The sequence below is a fragment of the Aricia agestis genome, chromosome 20, assembly GCF_905147365.1.
Source record: "Aricia agestis chromosome 20, ilAriAges1.1, whole genome shotgun sequence".
NCBI lineage: Eukaryota > Metazoa > Arthropoda > Insecta > Lepidoptera > Lycaenidae > Aricia > Aricia agestis.
This window is the reverse complement of record NC_056425.1, coordinates 1,844,648-1,867,217: the sequence shown is the minus strand read 5'-3', so window position 1 is coordinate 1,867,217 and position 22,570 is coordinate 1,844,648. Positions and strand designations below refer to the sequence as shown.

The 22,570-nt window shown below is 39.8% G+C and overlaps 1 protein-coding gene across 3 annotated transcripts in view; it reads left to right on the top strand.

Moving 5' to 3' along the window:
* LOC121737491 (ATP-binding cassette sub-family A member 2-like) overlaps positions 1 to 22,570 on the top strand; it is a 49,415-nt gene that overhangs the window by 21,571 nt on the left and 5,274 nt on the right. For all 3 annotated transcript variants that reach the window (XM_042129177.1, XM_042129175.1, XM_042129176.1), the window contains 18 exons: positions 367 to 616; positions 1,050 to 1,105; positions 2,470 to 2,585; positions 3,170 to 3,383; positions 4,399 to 4,481; positions 5,176 to 5,368; positions 5,887 to 5,960; positions 6,544 to 6,691; positions 11,460 to 11,582; positions 12,733 to 12,927; positions 13,611 to 13,699; positions 14,159 to 14,303; positions 19,835 to 19,948; positions 20,170 to 20,345; positions 20,818 to 20,933; positions 21,437 to 21,577; positions 21,825 to 22,030; positions 22,337 to 22,428. In XM_042129177.1, coding sequence (XP_041985111.1) covers positions 367 to 616; positions 1,050 to 1,105; positions 2,470 to 2,585; positions 3,170 to 3,383; positions 4,399 to 4,481; positions 5,176 to 5,368; positions 5,887 to 5,960; positions 6,544 to 6,691; positions 11,460 to 11,582; positions 12,733 to 12,927; positions 13,611 to 13,699; positions 14,159 to 14,303; positions 19,835 to 19,948; positions 20,170 to 20,345; positions 20,818 to 20,933; positions 21,437 to 21,577; positions 21,825 to 22,030; positions 22,337 to 22,428 — 2,531 coding nt within the window. The remainder of the gene's footprint in view (positions 1 to 366; positions 617 to 1,049; positions 1,106 to 2,469; positions 2,586 to 3,169; positions 3,384 to 4,398; positions 4,482 to 5,175; positions 5,369 to 5,886; positions 5,961 to 6,543; positions 6,692 to 11,459; positions 11,583 to 12,732; positions 12,928 to 13,610; positions 13,700 to 14,158; positions 14,304 to 19,834; positions 19,949 to 20,169; positions 20,346 to 20,817; positions 20,934 to 21,436; positions 21,578 to 21,824; positions 22,031 to 22,336; positions 22,429 to 22,570) is intronic.

The following is a 22,570-nucleotide window of genomic DNA, read 5'->3' as shown; positions in this document are numbered from 1 at the left end:
GTGCACCTGACAAACGCTGAAAGTATACTGAATTAAGCCCCGCCCACAATGATGACGTCAGGACCTAGTTGAAAATCACAGTGAACAGTTGCTTAGGCCATCTCCTCTCTATAATAGCTTCATGGGTTTAACTATGACATGAATTGTCATGGTTATCATTTTGACGTTTAAATATTTAGAACACAATTTAAAAAGTCATAATGTCAAAATTTGACTTTTTACCTTTTTAAATCGAGTTTTGTAAGCTTAAACGTAAAATTTTGTAATAACGCATCGCATTTGGTTTTCGTTTATTGCTCACACTTTATCTCTTCTTTATGTAAATCTGTATTACCATTTTCTCGCTAAACAACTTACTTATTTCAGGCACCGGATACCGCCTAACGTGTCAAACGGTTGGCGAGCCACGCGAGGACGCCATCACGTCGTTAGTGACGTCACGCGTGGCGGGCGCGACGCTGCGCGAGCGTACGCTTAACAGCGTCTCGTACGCACTGCCAGCGGAGCAAACGCACGCGTTTCCCAAACTGTTTCAAGAGTTGGAGTCGCGAAGAAGCGAGTTGCAGGTGGACACGATCGGTGTGGGAGCGTCTACTTTAGAAGAGGTGTTCTTGAAGTGAGTTGTTATCTACACGCTTTTTTTATTCATTTAGATTTATAACACACAGATGTTGACTTACGGCCGTTCCCAATATTTGATCTATCTCTGGTTTTGCCCTACTAGAGATAGGAATAGCTCACAATTGACATAAAATATATGTCTCTAATGTCTAATCTGAGCTATTCCTATCTCTAGTAGGGCAAAACCAGAGATAGATTAAATATTGGGAACGGCCGTTAGGCACCTCTTTAGGAAAATAATGTCAAAGCAGATACAAGGTTAATTTCCGCGAATTGCAATTGAAAAATAAAAATTAAAAAAATATGAATTTGAACTTTACAAAATGTGCCATTTGATTTATTAATGCAAGATTTAAAAAATCCAATGCCACATTTTGTGACATTTAAATTGGTAATAAATCAATTGCTTATTTCAATATTATTTGTAGGTTATGCAGTGACGCCGCTGACGTTAGCTTTTTGGACGAAATTGATGCTGATACTGGTAAGATATTCAAAAAAGAATAAAAAAACAACAAAAACTTATGGTAAATAAGTTCCATCTTTTTTTGTAACTAAATGGCGGTCATTTCACACCGAAAACAAGGCGCGTCTTGATGCTTATGCATCCAAATCAGCAATACAAAATAAATTGTCAAATAGCCGCCGTTTTACATTTCATTTTCGTATTGCTTTATTTTATGAAATAAGGGGGCAAAACGAGCAAACATGTCACCTGATGGAAAGCAACTTCCGTCGCCCATGGACACTCACAGCATCATAAGAGCTACAGGTGCGTTGCCGGCCTTTTAAGAGGGAATAGGGTAATAGGGGAGGGTAGGGAAGGGAAGGGAATAGGAGAGGGTAGGGAAGGGAAGGGAATAGGAGAGGGAAGGGAAGGGAATAGGAGAGGGTAGGGAAGGGAATAGGGGAGGGTAGGGAAGGGAATAGGGTAGGGTATTGGGCCTCCGGTAAACTCACGCACTCGGCGAAACACAGCGCAAGCGCTGTTTCACGCCGGTTTTCTGTGAGGACGTGGTATTTCTCCGGTCGAGTCGGCCCATTCGTGCCGAAGCATGGCTCTCCCACGTTATTATGCGACGCGTCACGTTTTTTTTTTAATTTATTTACCAAATAAGTAGAGATGTGCCGACTAGTCGGTAAAGCCGACTATCCGGCCACTTTTGTAGTCGGTGACTAGACGGCGAATAGTCGGCAAAAAGCGCCGATTAATCGGCTTTTTACTTTTTTGCTATTATTGAAATTATAGTAAAGAAAAGCCTTGATTATTATTTATAATGTGTTCAGACACTCAATCAGTGTTACACATTTTAAAATTAAACGAAGTGTTTCTGAAATCACTTGCTAGCAAAGAAATTATTTTTGTAAATATAATTTTAACAACATTATATTCTCGATTTAATAATATTAAGTATGTATTATTAAATCGAGATTTCATGTACATGAAATATTTAATGAAAACCATGAACTGTACTTATATATATAGCTAAACAAAAAAGTAACGTACGCGAAGTAAACATACTTAACACGATTCGACACGTTTGCAGGCGGCGTGTGCGACGCGAAACAGCAGTAAAAAAGCGTTACGGAAACTTCCGAAATTTTAAAACTTTCCGAAATTTTAAAATTAGTCGGCTTCTTTGCAGCCGACTAATCGGCTAGTCGGTTGTCGGCCAAAGTCATGATCGATACATCTCTACAAATAAGACATATACAATTATTCAACTTAATTTAAACAGCATTAGAAACCAATGAGGTTTGAGCAATGCTGCAACGTAAAGTTTCGTTTTGGTTTCGAACGCATCAGTAACAAAAACAATAAGTCTAATGATGTGTATTGTGTTATAGGCCCGTCGGCAACTCCGGAGTACACCGGAATGAAGTTGTACGCGCGTCAGTTCTGCGCGCTGTTCCTGCGACATTTCCAGTACATCGCCGCTCACAAGATGTCGTTCTTCGTTCTGGTGCGTTGTGTTTATTTATATAACAGGAATTAATAACTTTTTTATGTATAAATAAACCGTTTTGCAATTCATTACACATTGCCGTTTGACCTGTGAGACAGTAAAACTTTTAGCCACAATTTTACTGTCTCACTTTTTTATGACGGTCAAGCTTTGTTAAGCCAAATAAACAGATCACGAATTCACGATAAAATATGCTGACTTGATATAACCCGGCTAAATGACGTATGTCTTCGATATTATCTTGTAATAATCGTAATACTGCGGCTAGATTCTTCTGCTGTCATAGCGGGCCCCTGGACGAGCAATTTTATTGCGCAATACAACGTATTTCGTAATATTATTGAATTGTCTAATAAACTGTTCAATAAAATTGAAGCGTGATATTGCACAATACAATTGATCGTCTAAGGGCCGGCTTACTCGCTAATAAAAGGTATAAAAAAAACTAGATCAAAATCGGTCCACCCGTTTGGATGCTACGATGCCACAGACAGACAGATAGACAGACACGTCAAACTTATAACACCCCTCTTGTTTTGTCGGGGGTTAAAAAGATTCTTAATAGTAACGTCCTTTTGCAGCAAGTATTCCTGCCTATCGGCATCATAGTGTCAGTGACGTTCGGCTCCAACAACTACAACGCCAAGCCAACTAACTACAGCGTACCCATGGATTTGGACTTCTACAGCAACATGGACCGCAAGATCCTGCTCAACGTCGACCCAGCCAGTGTGAAGCTGGTGGAGAGTTGGTACCCTGGTGTGAAAGTGACGCCGTCAAAGAATGTTACTGAAGGTAATTGACCTCAATAAGGCTGCGTTTTCACCGGAGTTGCTTTGCGATGAAAGTGTTTTTAAGATCTTGTGGGAATAAGCGTGGAGGCCAAGATCTTCCGGCCGAGCGAGGGGTTATGCTCGGTCAGACCGGAGCCCACGTGATACATTTTTTTTAATGAAAGACAAGGGCAAACCCGTTTGCTCGTTTGCCCCCTGCAAACTAGCAAACGGGTCACCTGATGGAAAGCAACTTCCGTCGCCCATGGACACTCGCAGCATCAGAAGAGCTGCAGGTGCGTTGCTGGCCTTTTAAGAGGGAATAGGGTAATAGGGGAGGGTAGGGATGGGAAGGGAAGAGAATAGGGGAGGATAGGAAAGGGAATTCCGCCTCCGGTAAACTCACTCACTCGGCGAAACACAGCGCAAGCGCTGTTTCACGCCGGTTTTCTGTGAGAACGTGGTATTTCTCCGGTCGAGCCGGCCCATTCGTGCCGAAGCATGGCTCTCCCACGTATAATTTCAGCTGTCGTATATATATAGCGACACACTTAGAAAACTTCGATAGCGCGATGCAAGAATGTTAGGCGTATTGTGGGTACCACCACAATGTAATAGAATCGCTTCTTAGCGATGTTATTGGTTCTTAAAAAACACATTCCTTGCAAAGCAGCTCTAGTGTATACGCTGCCTAAGGTAGAAGTCAGGCGCAGTAGCTTTCTGAAAAGGGTACGAAGATTTTGGCCGACCTACCGTACCACTATTGTGTTTTTTCGCGTTCACGAATATTTTTTTCAAAAATGGATAGCTAACATCAATACAAACAAAAAATAATCTTGGACAAAACCGCGTAAAGTGTCACATTTTGAAGATATGAGCTGCCAAAGTTTTTTTTTTTTCAGATATAAAAACTGCTATAAAATATGTGCCTTATCAAAATCGGTTCAGTGTATGTAGTATGCAGTAGTATAGATGTAGTTATGACGTAAATATTAGAGCTTAAACAATAAAGCTTATTTTCAATGTTATTTTTCCAGACATATTGCGGATCGGCAAGCGTGACATTATGGACTATAACAAGTATTTGGTCGGTTTGGAAATCAACGATACAGATGCCAAGGTATGTCAAAAATTACGATTTCTTCCTAAAATAAACTTACTTAGACTAACAAAAAATGTTTGTTGATCACGGTCTGTTGCATAACATCTTCAACTCATTTTGATCTAAAAATAGCCGTTGTATTTGTTGAGAAACAATAAGCCATACATAGCTGAGTATACGTTATAATCTAAATTAATTGTAGCGAATGACAACTTTTATTCAGTCTGAATTTATGGTTTTTACTTAATACTGCCGCACTCAGAAACGAACATTAATTACTCAAATGAAATAAATCTAAAATTTTAACATAAGCCCCATACATTATCAGTCAAACTCTTCGTTGAATTGAAGGTTAATCATAATTAAATGTCTCTGAGTTAGACAATTAGTCACTTTCACTTACTTACATTATACCCAGTAGGCCAGTACCCACCAACTGTTGGTGGGTGTGTTTGTAGCTCAAGCCGGGGGTCGCGGGTTCGAACCCCGCCGACGGAACAAAAATTTTTCAAAAGTTCCTGGGTCATGGATGTGTATTAAATGTGTATCATAATTCATAATATTATAATGAAAATCTTAAATATATGTATAGTATAAAGTATTAAATATATTTCCGTTGTCTGGTACCCGTAACACAAGTCCTTCAGGTACTTATCACGAGGCCAGACTAACGTGGTGTGAAGCGTCCATAGATATTACATACCTATTTCAGCTCCTATACACAACGGTTCGTCACCACGCGGCGCCGGTCGCGGCGAGCCTGCTCGCGAACACACTCGGCGCGGCGCTCGGTGCGGGCGCGATCACTACCAACAACCAGCCCATAAAGTCGGAACCCGTAGTCAATACTTTTCGCTCCAAGGACCTGGATTCACTGTTCTTGTGGGCGAGCATGGTCGTTTTTGGTGGGTGAATTGAGTTTTTTTTTTGGAAATTATATTAATGATTGAAAATTATATTAACTTGGGATTGGATTGGGACTTATGATTGACAGTAAAAATCATATCAGACGTATGCCAAACGCTGCAGTTTTTTAATTCAGCATTTGGGATCTCGCTCATTAAAGACAGACTCACTCATTTAAAACAGACACGACAGACTCTAGACAGGCCGTTGCTACACAACTCTGTTGCGCCCAAATTCGTTTATCGCGTGGGAACCGTACATTTTTCCGGGATAAAAACTATCATATGTCCTTTCCCGGGACTCGAAAGTATCTCCATGCCAAATTTCAGCAAAATCGGTTCGGCGGTTCGAGCGTGAAAAGTTAACAGACAGACAGACAGACACACTTTCGCATTTATAATATTAGTATGGATTGCCATACTCTGTCAACACATAGTCGTGTTTCAGCCCTTTATTTTGTGGCCCAGCAGAGTACGACTAAGATACTAAAAAATATTATTATTTTATTTCATTACAGTTATGATGACGACGATAATCAACGCGGTAACTCTTCCATGCAAAGAGCGGGTGAGCGGTGCGCGGCATCTGCAGGTTAAGAATTTTATTATTGGCGTCATATTTTATTTTGATTTTGAGCATAATTTTTTCGAGTCAACGACAAGATTTCGACTTCCGAGATCTTTTACCTGTGAAGACATGATAGCCGTTTCTAAAGCTGATCGCACATTTGTCAGCACCGAACGCGTCGTACGCGCCGCACTACACGAGATGCGGCGCGTGCGGTACGGACGAATGTGCGCGCAGCGAGGTTTCACATTATTTCGGCGCGTTACCTTACCCTAAACCTGCGAATAATAAAACTAACTAAGGAAACGTAACTCCCATACTTCAACCGTTTTGAATATTCCTTTTCGCACACTAAAATACGGCAATAGCAACGAAACACTAACATTCAAATTTACGAAATAAAGCCGTTGACATTAATTTTCACTTCTATATTTACACAAAATTATGTACCGAATACATGCATAAAGTAATGTATATTGTATGTATTCGTGTCACATTTTGTAGACTCGTGGACAAATATTTTGACACAATTACTCTTCCTTAGTTTTTATTATTCGTAGCCCCAAACTTATATAATATATGTACTTAACATTTTATGTGACTCCAGGTGCTGGCGGGTGCGCGCGCGCCGCTGCCGTGGCTGGCGGCGCTGGCGGCTCATACGCTGACGTACAGTACGCTGCTCGCCGCGTCCGTGCTCGTCGCCGCCGCCACCATCGACACCGACCACACCATAGATCAACCCGACTTCCTGGGTGAGTGACAGTGGTCATGTGAACTTCCCCTAATTTTGCCATTTTCGAGTCAATTTAAAAAGTAAAAACGTCACTGTATTGATACTGCTCGACAAGGCTTTAAAAGGGTGACATTGACGGGAGCACTGCTGGTAAAGGAGAACTGACAAACACATGTCAAAAGTGACGTTTTTGTATGATAGAAGCGTTTAGTTCCTTTTCTCGCCAAGTTCATATAAAGCCTTGTCGAACTGTATTATAACTTTTTAAATGTGTTTTAAAAAGTCCAAAACGTCAAAATATCGACCATATGCAATGAAATTCATGTTCATCAGAGTTACATGATAAGGGGCTACCCGGTGTATTCGACGAGTGGCCGCCACAAAGGAAGATCTTCCGACCGAGCGAGGTGGTATGCTCGGTCAGGCCGAAGCCCACGTGATACATTTCAGCTGTCGTATATATACCGACGCGCTCAGAAGACTTCGATAGCGCGATGCAGGAATGTTAGGCGGATTGTGGGTACCGCCACAAATATTGAACAATGTTATAGGTACACGACAAATATTAATCAAGGGAATATCATGATTGCAAATATTACTTAATATACTAATTAAACGTCACACTTATCTCACTATAGTTTGTGCGTTTTATGATGATATGCGTGAATCATTATTATTGACAATATTAGAGAAGTTACCTAACAAAAATTAATCGATAGTTTAAAAATATCGAATCACATCGTAAAGGAATTGCAATCGAAATTATCGATTTCGTACTGACATTTCAGTGGTGCCGGCGATTTAAGATGGCCGCCCTTTTTTATCGATTTGATTTCGATTCAACAGAGTCAATCTCTATTGACATAAGTTCCGTATCATGCATATGACATTTTTCAAATGTTTTCGTAACAATAATTTTATACTCCTATTTCACAGTTAATATTTATAATTTTTATTAATAAGTTAGCATTTAGCATCTTTTCATTTTTATTCATTTACAATTATAGGAAACATTTGTTTTTGTAGATGGAATATAATTTATTACATTTTGATTTTTTTGTTTTCTTGTAAAAAAACCCGTAGCAAGGAACATGAAAACTGTCACCCATATCATCCTAGAACGCACAAACTATAATACTTATTGTATTGTATATGCATACCAAATGTAAAATATGACGTCGGTTATATCGCCGCCCCCACCGAATAAAATCGTAATCAAAAAATCTAAATTTTACAGGAAGAAATAAAAACGGTTTTTGGCTCATAACTTTTTAACAGGTTCACACAGGAAAATTATTTTTATACCAAAAGAAAGCTAATTTTTTTTTGCGATATCTTAATATTTTTAAAAAATATAATGATGTTTCTTACTGATATTATAAGTCAAAAAGTATAATACCGAAATTTAAATAAAATTTTTGTCCGTAACACATCAATACGATATTATTCGGGTAAGTTGTCGACAACGAACTACACAGTAATAGTTTGATGCGATCCTATTGGCTGTCTTACAGATATGTTTACTGGCTCTGTAATCGACTGTTACCATTATATTCGACGCTAAGAGTAAGTCACATGTTAATCGTAAAATATATTAACTTTATTATTCCATGGCAAGCGAAACATACTCTATATATGTAAAAATATAATACAGAATTTAAAAAACATAAAATATATTGTAATAATTAACTGGATTCTTAAATAAAACCATTTTTTATTTTTATTTTAAAGGTATTTTAATAATATTATAACAAAAGGTAAGTATATAATATTTTACAGTAAAATAACAATCAGTTATACTTTTTTTATACCTTCGAAGCCTCATATAGGTCTAATTCATCGAGATCGTCTAACTGTGTCTGTTCCGAATTTCCACAACAGACAAGTGAGTTGTAAAAAGCGTGATAATGTTTAGGAATGTGTTGATTAGCACATAGACCAAGTAAATCATCATACAGAGGCTTAGGCAGGGGCAAAGGCGATAAAGATGTGTCAAGTCTGTATCTAAGTTTGTAGGTGCCAAATTTTTTGGGCGCCGCCCACGTTTTGATTTGTTGCCGTCAAAATCAGTATCTAAGTCAATGTATTCCTCATTAAAATTATATTTTAATTGCAACACATGAGGTCTTTCTTGAGACACCTTTATTTCCTTTACTTTCGACGATGAAATCTTTTTACCCTGTGTATCTTTAAGCCAGTTTTTATTGACAATGAGGCGTTTTAAATCAAAAAAGTTATTTTGCTCCATTTCTTTTACAATATATTTCTCGCCTTTACCTTTGCATTTTGTATTATGCTGTAGACATGGTCTGGGGTGTACAAAACTTTATTTTTCATTGCACGTTCAACACACGAGTGCATACTGTCACCCTCACTCTGACTATGGCCGGTCTCAAAAAAACGATGGGTTATACATTCCAGTCCGTAAGTTTTTAAAGCATAAAGATACATCGCAAAAATAAATCAATTTTTATTCTGCCACTGCACAGCCGTCAAAATAGAAAGATATATTTTTTATGCCTTTTTGTGATTCCTCTTGTATGAATTGTAGTAAACAGCTACCGATTTCATTTGATCCTCTTTTGACAGCAGAAAGATGCCAGACATAGCAATAGCCTGACTTATTAAGTGAGTTAAAAGTGGCAAAGTTATAAATGGGGTACTTTCGCTTATAATGAAAAATACCCACCTCAGATTGAGGAACGCTGAGTTCTTTTTCCAAATCGAAAACGGCAACGGTGGTTCTAGTGGGATCAACCGAAGCTTTTTCCTCCCTTTTAATTTCGCAAACTTTGTCCTTACGTTCCCGATGTTTCCTATAACTGTCTTCTAAAGATACCTTTTCTGTATCTGTAGCTTGATCGTACTGGGAGCAAATTGAACACAAATCCTTTTTTGGTTTAAAAAAGGAATAATACGGAAGTATTAAAAATAGACTCATGCTGCCGCTTAGAAGCAAAATGCTCCTGTGCATAATTTTGATTTGAGAACCAAGATTGATATAACCTATACATTTTTGAAATATTAAGGTTCTCTGATAAATACAGACGTGATGACTCCTTCCTAACATAGTGTGATTCTACTACAGGAAATAGATTAATGTTTCATAATAATTTCCTTTGTAGTGCTATCAATTTAATGGGGCCTATTTAAATGTTTTCCTCTATTATATATCATGCTTTCATCCTTTTTTATTTTTTAGACAGTATTTTTTTATTCATTATTTTAGACAGTATTCTATAAAACCATTATTACTTTTAGAACATAAAATTGCAATATATAATTACTAAAAATATGAAATGTACTTTTTACCCGAATAATATGGTAATGTCCTGACTGACATCTGTTTTTAGCCGCCTTTTGTTTTTTGGTACCGGAATAAGATCGCGATATCAGTTTGCCATATTAGTTTGGTCATTCAGAAATTAGTAATATGTTATTGTTATAGTGTTCGTCGTAAAGTTTGTTGCTTATGCGTAGGCGAATAATACTTGTATGTTTATTACAAAATATCTATCTCAAAAACTATCAGTCCGACCGCTATGAAAAAAATTCACGAGGTGGAATTGGCCTTCAAAAGCAATAATCCGTTATAAAAGCACTTCTATAGTAATAGTCGATTACGATACTATTCGGTGGGGGCGGCGATATGACGATGACGTCATATAACCGACGTCATATTTTCACTGACCATATTGAATAGGGATGATGACAAGGTCAAGGTTTAGCGAATTTTGTTAATAAAATAAAGAAATCACGGTAAAAAATAAGTGTTCCCAAAATTTCAGCTTGATAGCATTTGTATTTTTTTTGTTATGCGCCTTCAAAGTTGGATATTCAAGTCGATTTTTTTTTCAATTAAATTTCTTAATATTTGTATACCATTCGATAACTTATGCAATTAAAAGCAACTTATGTTATGAAACCACTTTCATAAACGCAATATTTAATATAGTTGTCTCCCGATGCGTACAAACTACGAAAGACTGACGTCATACTTTCGTAGCACTTTGTATGGAGCGTTTCGGGCAGGTCTTTTTTATGAGATATTTGAATTGTCATATCTTGGTGAATTTTTAAGCTATCAGACTCATTCTTTCAACGATGTTTCTATTTTTTTAAGTGTCTTTCAATTACCGATAAGAAAAAAAATAGTCAATATGCCTATCATATTTCGGGACTTATGTACTTTCGAGACGCTATCATTGTCATCTTATAAAGTACTAGATGATGCCCGCAACTCCGTTGCACCAAAACTTGTTTATCGCGATGGAACCGTACATTTTTCCGGGATAAAAAGTAGCCTATGTCCTTTCCCGGGACTCAAAATATCCCCATACCAAGTTTTAGCAAAATCGGTTCAGTGGTCTGCCGTGAAGAGGTAACAGACAGACAGACACACTTTCGCATTTATAATATTAGTATGGATTATCACGTGTGGCGTCGCTCTTATTGAGTTATTTTCAAGAAATACAGCTAATGTGCATATTCTTCCTACTCCTCCTATTTTCTTCTGATTACTTTCGTTGCGGGTCCCAAGTCAGTTTTGGCATGTCCCTCGGGCTCCCTGAGATCATATCAAAGGGTTTTCGTGGTTGGTTACCACTGTTGATCCTGGCGACGCAGGAGATACAGTGGTGGGAATGTGTGGTGGGCCAAAACCTGATTAAAAAAAAGTATTCCACATTGACATGAACTTTATCTTCTTCTTTCTTAAAAGGTAAACCATCGCTTTTAACAACAGTATACCAACGTCAAAATTAATATTGTGTTGTGATTATCTTCAGGTGTGCTATTCCTGTCTCTCCTGGCCGGTATAATGGCGTTCCTGGCGCTGTGCTACCTCGTCAGCTTCTGGTTCGGCGAGCGCGGCGCCGGCGGCGTGCTCATTGCTGCTGTTATTGTTTTCGGTGAGTAATAATAATAATAATACCCCCCACACAGGTTTCGGTGACGGTGGTCGGTTTCATTGAAACCAGGCCAGGTACGCAGGAGTAATTTTATAGTGCCCAAATGTGTGCGCAGTACACAAGAGCACTCTCTATTCCTTTACTCTCATAACCCAGTGGGACGGAAGACCGACACGACTGGCGAGAGATCAGGCGCAGGACCGACTTTTTACATGCCCATCCGACGCATGGATCATCTTACTTGTCAAACAATCAGGTGATCAGCCTGCGTTGTCCTAACCAAACTTGGAAATAACATGTTTCCAACGCGGGAATCGAATCCACGACCTCCGAGTCAAGAGCCACGCTCTTAACCACTGGACCACGGAGGCGTTCGTTCGGTTAGTATAACTATACAGACGGTGTGTGTGTTTCATCTTTATCTGTCGAGCTGCTTTTACAACAGACAAGTACATGATATTGTGTTCGTTAGTATGTAAATGTTTTGCTAAGTCTGTCTGACACATCTGCCATATAATAAGGCAAAAAATCTAATACTTAATTTGCATTCGTCAACGAACTTTCCTGTATCATGAAATTTATAATGAAACTTCTGTACTTTGAGCAAATAAATAACTTATAATTATTGTTACTATTGCATTCATAAGACACTTTAAGACAAAATGAGTTTAGGTTACATGACAGTTCCTTTACACAAGACAACGTCTTGACGTCATGTTACTATAATTAATACTGTGCTTACTATATTACTTAACTAGCTGTTGCCCGCGACTTCGTCCGCGTCAACATAGTATAATAACAAAGATAACAAATGTCCCGCTAACAAATATGAAAAAAGTAAAATATAACCTCCTCCTTTTTGGAAGTCGGTTAAAAAGTAGCCTAAGTTATACCTTACTACATCAGCTATCTACCAAAAAAATCCCGGCAAAATAGCTCCAGCCGTTTCAGAGATTAGCCGGAACAAACAGACAGACAGACATACAGACAAAAATTGTAAAAAATGTTGTTTTGGTGTATGTAGCGTATATAGATTCATATGCATGTAGCAAAAACGGTTCTTTCAATATTACAAATAGACACTCCAATTTTATTTATATGTATAGATGTATAGACAAATCTTTTGACATTAACTAACACGCTGCCGCAGGTTTCATCACCCCCACCGTGTACACTGTGATGGACCTGATGCAGACGTTCACGCCGGACGACCCGCGCGGCTGGCTGTACTACGTCGTCATGACGATCGGCTACCTCATGCCGCCGCACCAGTTCACCACCGCCGTGATGCGGTCCACCTACGTCGCCAGCACCAACGCCGTGGCCGCCCTGCGCCCCCAATCCGGTGAGTCCCGCTCGCACGACGCCGGGCTACATCGTGCCGCCGCACCAGTTCACCGCCGCCGTGATGCGGTCCGCCTACGTCGCCAGCACCAATGCCGTGGCCGCCCTGCGCTCCCAATCCGGTGAATCCCGCTCGCACGACGGCGGGCTACATCATGACAGCCATGGATTTATATATAACAGGCCGTATTCGCCGCGGCCTTAGCGCGACAATGTCCTAGGGCAGATTTCGTATATGAGGCAGCGGAAATAAAGTGGCCTAGGTACACTCAATGAAATATAAATACGGCACTCCGTCATGATACGTGACCGACGTCATGTCAAGTTAGAAAAATTACCATTTAGAATAACGTCCAATCATAAAAATGTCCAATGTCTGCCGAGGAGCAGAAACAAAGCTATATTGTTCTTATACAATTTAGGGATTAAAAGGGCTTGTTCGATTTAAGCTACGTGATTATACATTAAAGGTTAGAACAAACCTACGCTTCAGTGACAGAGCGTCAAGTTGTCAAATGTGTTTTTTGTATACAAAACACTCATTTGACAACTTGACGCTCCGCTTCGCAGTCGCCTGGTCGCGTAGGTTTGGCCTAAGCTTGTTGGTTTACGCAGTTCCCTTTTTAGAACAGATCTGTCATGAATTTTAGAACAGATGACAGATTTGTGGTCTATATCTGGCAGGTGTGGAGGGTACTTGCTACCTGTGCTTCGACGAGTACGCGCCGGGAGCGACCATACTCATACTCTTTGGACATCTTATTGCTTACATGGTGAGTTTTAAAACAACAAAAAGGCTACGTGATGAACTGTGTTATTGTGTGAAAGTGAGTGTTGTAAGGATAATATACTAAAGAACAAGATTGTTGAGTGTGCATCCATTGTCTAATTGCCATAACACAAGTATAACTTAGGCCTTGGCCTCGAATTTTGCGGGCAGCGGGTCGGGAGCGGTGGCGGCGGCGCAGGAAGACGCCTAGTAACCCGCGCGCAGCTCGCCGCGCCGCTACCTTCGAGGCCAGTTCCATATAAATCTAAACATTGAAAAGCACCGCTCCCGCGCCGTCGCCGCCGCCGCCCCGCTGCCCGCTTTGAGGTTGAGGTCCAAGATAAGACGATGTGATAGTAAGTACTTACATCGCCTGACTGTAACTCTTGTATGTTTTTATGTTTGTATAATTGATATATTTTTTTGTAATATGAAAATAGTAACAGAATGTAATAAATTTCAGACCCTAGTCATACTCATGGAATACGGTGTCTTCGGTGTGGTGATGGAACGTATGGCGAGCGCGCGCTACACCGAGCCCGTCACGCGCGACGCCGACGACGTCGTGCGCGGCGAAGCGGAGTACGTGCGGAAAGCTATCGACCTGCGTGAGTATATCTAGATGCATTTTAATCCTATCTAGATGCATTCTAGATGCAATTTGTTCTCTAAGTGGGCGGTAGACAAAATAAGTTTGAGAACCCCGCCTGGTCTAGATGTTATGGAATTGACGTTACACGAGTCGAACGCAACTCTGGATTTATGTAGAGCCAGTATAGGCCATGGCCGCGGCAGCGTCCTGTATAGGACGCTGCCGCGGCCAATATGACCTGCCGCCATCCTAATTCCTAGGACGTTGTCGCCCCCCTAGTATTAGGGGGGCGACAACGTCCTAGGTTGGCGGCAGAGTTCGTACTAACTACTATCAGAGTAGTTGATTCATACTCGTAGGCAGACTGCAGACCTACATAATTTGGTCGCGTTATGTCAAACCCAGCCGTCAGATCACGACATACATTGCGACCAGGTCAAAAATAGGTATTTCTAAAATTTCAGCTTCATAACTTATGTTTTTTTTTGTTATGAGCATTCAAAGTTTTCAAGTCAAGTCGCTTTTTTTTTATAAAATTTCTTAATTTTTATATACCATTCGATAAGTTATGCAATTTATAACATTTTTTCTTATGAAACCACTTTCATAAACGCAATATTTAACATAGCTATCGAACAAACTAGCTAAGTGTTTTTTTCTATGAAATAAGGGGGGCAAACGAGCAAACGGGTCACCTGATGGAAAGCAACTTCCGTCGCCCATGGACACTCGCAGCATCATAAGAGCTGCAGGTGCGTTGCCGGCCTTTTGAGAGGGAATAGGGTCATAGGGGAGGGTAGGGATGGGAAGGGAAGGGAATAAGGGAGGGTAGGGAAGGGATTAGGGTAGGGGATTGGGCCTCCGGTAAACTCACTCACTCGGCGAAACACAGCGCAAGCACTGTTTCACGCCGGTTTTCTGTGAGAACGTGGTATTTCTCCGGTCGAGCCGGCCCATTCGTGCCGAAGCATGGCTCTCCCACGTATAACACGTGACGTCACAGTTAGCTGACATTTTGTGTGGAGCGTTTTGGGAAGGTCTATTTTATGTGAGTTTTGAATTGTAATATCTTGGAGAGTTTTAAAGCTATCAGAGTCATTTTTTCACCGAGATTTCTATTTTGAATGGTCTTCACTTGCCAAGGAGAAAAAAAATTGTCATGACATAAATTATCAAGACAAACATGTCTATTGACATTTGACATAATCTGACCAAATGACTTGAGCCCGCCATCTGCCTATGAATCAACTTCTCTGACAGTACGTCACCTTGTTAAAAGCAGTAATCCTTAAAACACGCTGCATCGTCCGAGAATGTTTATCTTATCAACTATTTTTATATTGCCGAATTCTGTCCGTAACGGTCATTGACCCCTGTCAAAAAACTTGACTTATGTCATCGTCTTCTATACAATTACGATTAAAAATAAAGTAACAGATGTTTCAAGTATATGGGCGATATCGTATTTTGCATACTCGATGTCTACTCGATCAGTTATCACTTTAAACTCATAAATAGTTGAGGTTATCATTCTAAGAGTTTCCAAGAGGTTTTTCGATGAATCCATAATAATAGTTTGTGTCTTTATAAGAGTTTAATTTTTTAAGTTAACTGAATACAGTGCTAGCATTTTTAACATAAAATAATATAAAAATTTAAAATCTATACAAACATGATAATATGCGCCTCCGCTTACTACTGAAGTTCAAGTTGTTGTCAACAGATGTCGCTAAGCGTCTACTGAATCGCGCTATAACTTACCCGACACGTTACTTCATAGACTCTAACATAAAATCATTATTCGAGAAACCATTTAACAAAGTGATATTTGTTGAAAGAAATTAATTTTTGTGGAGTGTTTAGAACACTCCGATATAGTTCATGTATGTATGTATTATAATATTATAATAAAGTACTAGTATGTATACAATATGTTAGTGTAAACGATAATTGATATCGTATTTTACGTACTCGATGTGAACTGAGTATGAAGTGTATTAGTTATCACTTCGAACTCATAAATAGTTGAGGTTATCATTCTAAGTGTTTCCAAGAGGTTTTCAGATGAATCTATAATAGTATGTCTTTAGAGTTCAATTTTTTTTTCTTAAGTTAACAGAATACAGTGCTAGCATTTTCACATAACTCCTAGACTATAAAGGTCAATGACCGCTAGTGCCATCTTATTTTGACTATAGATGACCCGTGAATTTCGAATCATTTAACTTCTAAATTTTCTCACCGTAGAAACCTTCTGGGCTAAAATGGTCCCTTTGAAGAATCATATTATGAATCATGTTATGCTTCATACTTTTAAAATCAAATCGCATAATGCAAGTCTGTTTGCAATTCATATCTAGTAATTCGTACTAATTTGACATTTGTCAGTTTGACAGTTTTGACAATTCATTTGCTGAATTGATTGGGAGGAATTGCTAAATGTGACCATTTTTGCTCCGATGGACTCCCACAAATACTTCAAGACTCGAATTAGCCAAATCTGGTCAGCCGTTCCTTAGTTTCAGTGAGACTTCCAAAATTGAAAATTTATTTATATTTATACAGTCCAGAAGATAATATAAACATTCAAACATGGTATGCGCCTGCGCTTACTACTAATGTTCAAGTTGTTGTCAACAGATGTCATTAAGCGTCAACTAAATCGCACTATAGTCTATATAGCGTACCCGATCCGTTACTTCTTATACTTTAACGGCGATTCCCAATAATTGATCTATCTCTGGTTTGGCCCTACTAGAGATAGGAATAGCTCACATTAGACATTAGGGACATATATTTTATGTCAATTGTGAGCTATTCCTATCTCTAGTAGGGCAAAACCAGAGATAGATCAAATATTGGGAACGGCCATAAGACAAAATTCATCTTCGAGAAACCTTATAGCAAAGTGATGTTTGTTTTAAGAAATAATTTTTTGTGGAGTGGTTTAATCTCTCCGAAAAAGCTTACTTATTAAATATAAATCAAATAAAGCAATAAATCAAACAAATCAATAAATCAAATTATCAAATTAATAAAGCAATAGTAATCTGTTGCGTAATAAAATTATAAACCGAATCTTCTGCTTAAACGCTACTTCTGCTTAAACCGTAATTAAAAATAAAATTCGAAAACTGCAGCAATACCTATATTGTACTCGGCGAAACATGGCGATAGCGATCATTGACTCCCTGTCAAACACTTGTAAAATCTATACCGCGATTGACATTGAAGTGTTAGATGTTGTCAATCGCGGTTTATATAGAAAATGACAAGTTTTTGACAGGGAGTCAATGACCGCTGCCACCATGTTTCGCCGAGTATTCGGAGCGTGTGAAGTGGGTGGAGGGGGTAAAGAAAGCGATTGCCGCGCTTGCCGTGGCAAAAATATGCAACCAAAGGGCAGTTAGTAGTCAAACAAACTTGTCAATCTTGTTTTGAAATTTTTAGAAATTGGTGTTAATTGTTTTTGTATCGTAGACTGCAAAAATAACAGCAAAAATAGATAGTCAGTATACAAATGTTTTTCCTGAATCCACTAGGAAATTAGATCAAAAATGCTGTAAAAATAAAAAAGTATGTGATTCGATATAACCTAAAATTGCATTATCAGTCAAGTCAATTTTATTTGAGTTGCATTTTATAAAGATATTAATTGAGTACCTAACAATTGTTTTAGTGCTGATGAATGATGGACCACCATGTTCTCCAAAACCCGACGACAAAACTTGCAGTGATAATTTCATAGAATACCTATTTCATTTAAATCCAAAGTATCAGGTGGAAGAAACAGTGACTCACAAATGACGATAAATTTTGTGTTTTTTAAACGTTCGGACCGTACATTTTTCCGGGATAAAACTTATGCTATGTCCTTTCCCGGGACTCGAACTCCAGCAAACCATTCCAAATTTCAGCAAAATCGTTTCAGCGGTTTGGGCTTGAAGAGGTAAGAGACAGACAGACACACTTTCGCATTTATAATATTTTTATGGATCAACATCGATGGAGGTGAAAACTAGGCGCGGTCGCAGCCTGAAGTTTAATTGGAGGGGGTCACTCACTAGTCACTACACTAAAAATGTATTGCTGTTATAGGATAACTAGAAATGTCCTTTTATTATGTACTAGCTGTTGCCCGCGACTTCGTCCGCGTGAACTTCAGTTTATAGCGCGCGGTGTCAATAAAATTGGTGTCAAAAGCTTTTTAAAACCCTGGTACCCCTTAAATCAAAATACCCAAAACAGCTGTGTAGTGTGCACATAATATGATTTTTTTTAATTAAACTTTAGCTTTGCCCAATAGCCAATTTATTATAGGTACGTGAGTTATTTAATAATATGTATAACAATCGAAAGAATCTAAATATTAATTTGATATGGTACCACCTCTTATAGAAATACATATGAGCAAGCGATAGCGCGATCTAGGCGACTCTTGGCGCCATCTGTTCCAGTTTTTGGAACAAATTTACGCATAAACACCCCCTTATACAACCCCTTTTTCCAGTAAGAAGTAGCTTATGTCCTTTCTCAGGCTTTAGACTATCTGTGTTCAAAATTTCATTACAATCGGTTCAGTAGTTTTGGCGCTGTTGTTTTTGAATTTGATATCTAATCTAAGTTGGTAGGTGAGTTCTTAGTTAATACTTAATAACGTGTATAACAATCGAAAGAATCCAAAATCTCAGCTTAACATGGTACCACCTCTTATAGAAATACGCATGAGCAAGCAATAGCGCGATCTAGGGGACTCTTGGTGCCATCTATTTTGAGTTTTTGGAACTAACTTAATTTGACCAAATTTACGCATTTTCACCCCCTTACAACCCCCTTTTCCAGTTAAAAAGTAGCCTATGTCCTTTCTCAGGCTTTAGACTATCTGTGTACAAAATTTCATTACAATCAGTTCAGTAGTTTTGGCGTGAAAGCGAGACGGACAGACAGACAGAGATACTTTCGCATTTATAATATTAGTATAGAACGTGTATAACAATCGAAAGAATCGAAAGACCTAGCTTTACATGGTACCACGTCTTATAGAAATACGCATGAGCAAGCAATAGCGCGATCTAGGGGACTCTTGGCGCCATCTATTTTGAGTTTTTGGAACTAACTTAATTTGACCAAATTTACGCATTTTTACAACCCCCTTTTCCAGTTAAAAAGTAGCCTATGTCCTTTCTCAGGCTATCTGTGTACAAAATTTCATTACAATCGGTTCAGTAATTTTGGCGTGAAAGCGAGACAGACAGACAGACAGAGATACTTTCGCATTTATAATATTAGTATAGATTTCTCAAGATTTTCAGATTTTTCAATTTGAGCTTAAAATTTGGGGGTTATGTCATCATGCCCCTCTACAACTACATGTCCGATTTAAGTGATTCTTTTTTGTTGTACTAGGTATTGTTCAACTCGGGGAAGACTGCAAGTTTCATCAATATATTTAGCTTCGGTTGTTTTCGAGATAGGGAATTTTAATTACGTACAATTTTTATGTCGGTTTTATCTTTTTTAAATACTATTTTTAATGTAATTCTTCAGCAAAAGACAAGATAACGGACGCGCTGCTGGCGTACAACCTGCACAAGAGCTACACCAAGGTGTTGGGCAAGTCCGTCAACGCGGTGAAGGGTGTTAGCTTCTCAGTGAAAAAAGGTAACTTTAAAATTTTTACACTTACGAGTTTTTTCGCTTAGGACTCCCACGCTTCTCCATACTTCATCTGTCAAGTTAAGTGGTGGATAGCCTATTCGGCACTTATCAGGAAGTGGTGAAACAGGCCCTTAACTAATTAATGTTCCACTCTGAGTGCGGCAGATAGAGAATGTTTTTATCTTATAGAGTACTTTATATCAGGAAACATGATTTCTGTTAAGGCGAGGTGTTCGGTCTTCTCGGCGTGAACGGCGCGGGCAAGACCACCATCTTCAAGATGCTGACGGGCCTGGAGCGACCGACGCTCGGCCGCGTGTTCGCCGTCGGCCACCACCAGGACCGCGCGCGACACAGATACCTGCGCGCGCTGGGCTACTGCCCGCAGTTCGGTGGCCTGGTGAGTATAAGAGCGTTGCGTCGACGTAGCGCTGCCGTTGCGTTGTTTTACATACAAATAACCACACATGATGGACAGCAGCCCACGAGACGAAGCAGGAGGGGTGTTGACGTTAAGACTGCTTCGTAATAACGCTGCGATGGCGCAGCGCCCGTGTGGCCGGCTATGCGCTAAAATATTTGCGTTGCGACGACGTAACGCAACGCGCCGTGTGGACTGACTCTTACATACAAGCCACCATCTTCAAGATGGTTGTGGAAAGTGTTATATATACCAAACAGAACAACATAATATTGTCTTCTTCAATAAACATTTAAAATAAAAATTTATTCTGATTTGAATAAAAACTCGGATTTAGTATTTCCAAATTAGGTATTTATTAAATCGAGATTGCATGTTACACAATATGATGTACACTCTAAAATATTATCACTTAGTTAACACCCTGTATATAATGAGTATCTCCCACCAGGACGAGTTCCTCAGCTGCGGCGCGAACCTGCGTCTGCTGCTGGCGCTGCGCGGGCTGTCGCCGACGGCAGCAGCACGCGACGCCGACGCCTGGCTCTCCGGTGTTGGACTGCAACGGTTAGTAACACGACACGACCAATGGCATGATGAAAACTTTTTGGTGGCCTTACCTAAGCGTAGAGGGCCTAAGGGTCTAAACACACTAGGCCGAAGTTACGCGGCGTAAATTCCGCATGATTACGCCCGCAATGTTTTTGACACACTATCCCGTCACGTTCCGTCCGTATTTTGTATGCGTTTGACAATGCGGACGTAATCATGCGGAATTTACGCCGCGTAACTTCGGCCTAGTGTGTTTAGACACTAAGTCTATACATATTGCGCTTAAGTGAAACAAACTATTTGAACAACGGTTAAGCTACATTTGAAAAGTATTTATAGACAACTACAAAACATTGTATAACTTTACGACTGTTTTCACAGCGCATTTTTCTTCCTTATTCAGAACAGTCATGTACAGCATGATTATGAACAAACATACAAGTGTAGATTTCTTGTTAGTATGATGGTCAGTTTTCATTTCTTATTTATTATACATTCATGTATTTATGTATTTACAGTTTCGCGTCGCGTCGCGTGTCCGCGCTGTCGGGCGGGTGCGCGCGGCGTCTGGCAGCAGCTGCGGCGCTGTGCGGCGGCGGGCGACTGCTGCTGCTGGACGAGCCGAGCGCCGGCGTCGACGTGTCCGCGCGCCGCTTGCTGTATGTACCACCATACCATATTGTAATACAACCCAGTATAACCTGACATCAGTTTTCATTGAGGGTCTAGAATAGTCTAGATTCTAGAACATGACGACTTTTTCTAGTGTTACTATTAACTTGAGACTAATGTTGTAGGCTATGCAAAATAAGTTTTAGATGTTTTACATATTATGTTTTTAAAAAAAGTCGCCGTGTCGCTACTTACTTGTGCCTATTATAACATAACCTAAATGTGATGTTACAGTTGGGCGGCGCTGCTTCGTGCCGCGGCGCGCGCTGCCGTCGTCGTGTCGTCGCACAGCATGGACGAGACGGAGGCGTTGTGTGGTCGAATCGCCATTGTGGCTGGGGGCAGAGTGCGAGCGCTCGGCAGCGCTGCCGCTCTCCGCGCGCAGCATGCTGCCGGCTACGCGCTAGTGTTGCGCGTCACGCCGTCTAAAGACGTTGACGGTAATATCTTTTGGCTTCTTTAGATGCTTTGATATTTGCAAGTTCACTGCTAAAACCGCACTCAAAATTTTATATTTTATGCTAGAGTAGCAAGGGAGATCATATATTTTTGAAATCTAGAATCTAATTGCTGTATTTCGGCTTTTGGCCTATTAAAGCGAGTTATCGCTTTACAAACACGAGATATCAATATTTTCGTATCGTAATCCAGCTGTTCATTTTTCTGTATATCCTGCGACCGGACTATAAAATGGTATATTTCTCTGTATCTTGCAACCGAACTATAACACAGTATAATGTGTACAGAGACGGACAGCAGCGGCGGCGCGGCGGACGTGTCGACACTGAAGAGCAAGCTGCACCAGACATTCAATTGTACGCTCAAGGACGAGCACAAGGTCAGTGGAAACGTGCATTGTTCTCTCATCAATGAGTTTCCTCAAGATGTCTGCGATAAACTATGGCGAATTTTTTTGGTGAAATTGGCGAAACTGTGAAATACCTTTTGAATACTGTACTCAACCTGCAACCCTCCGGGAC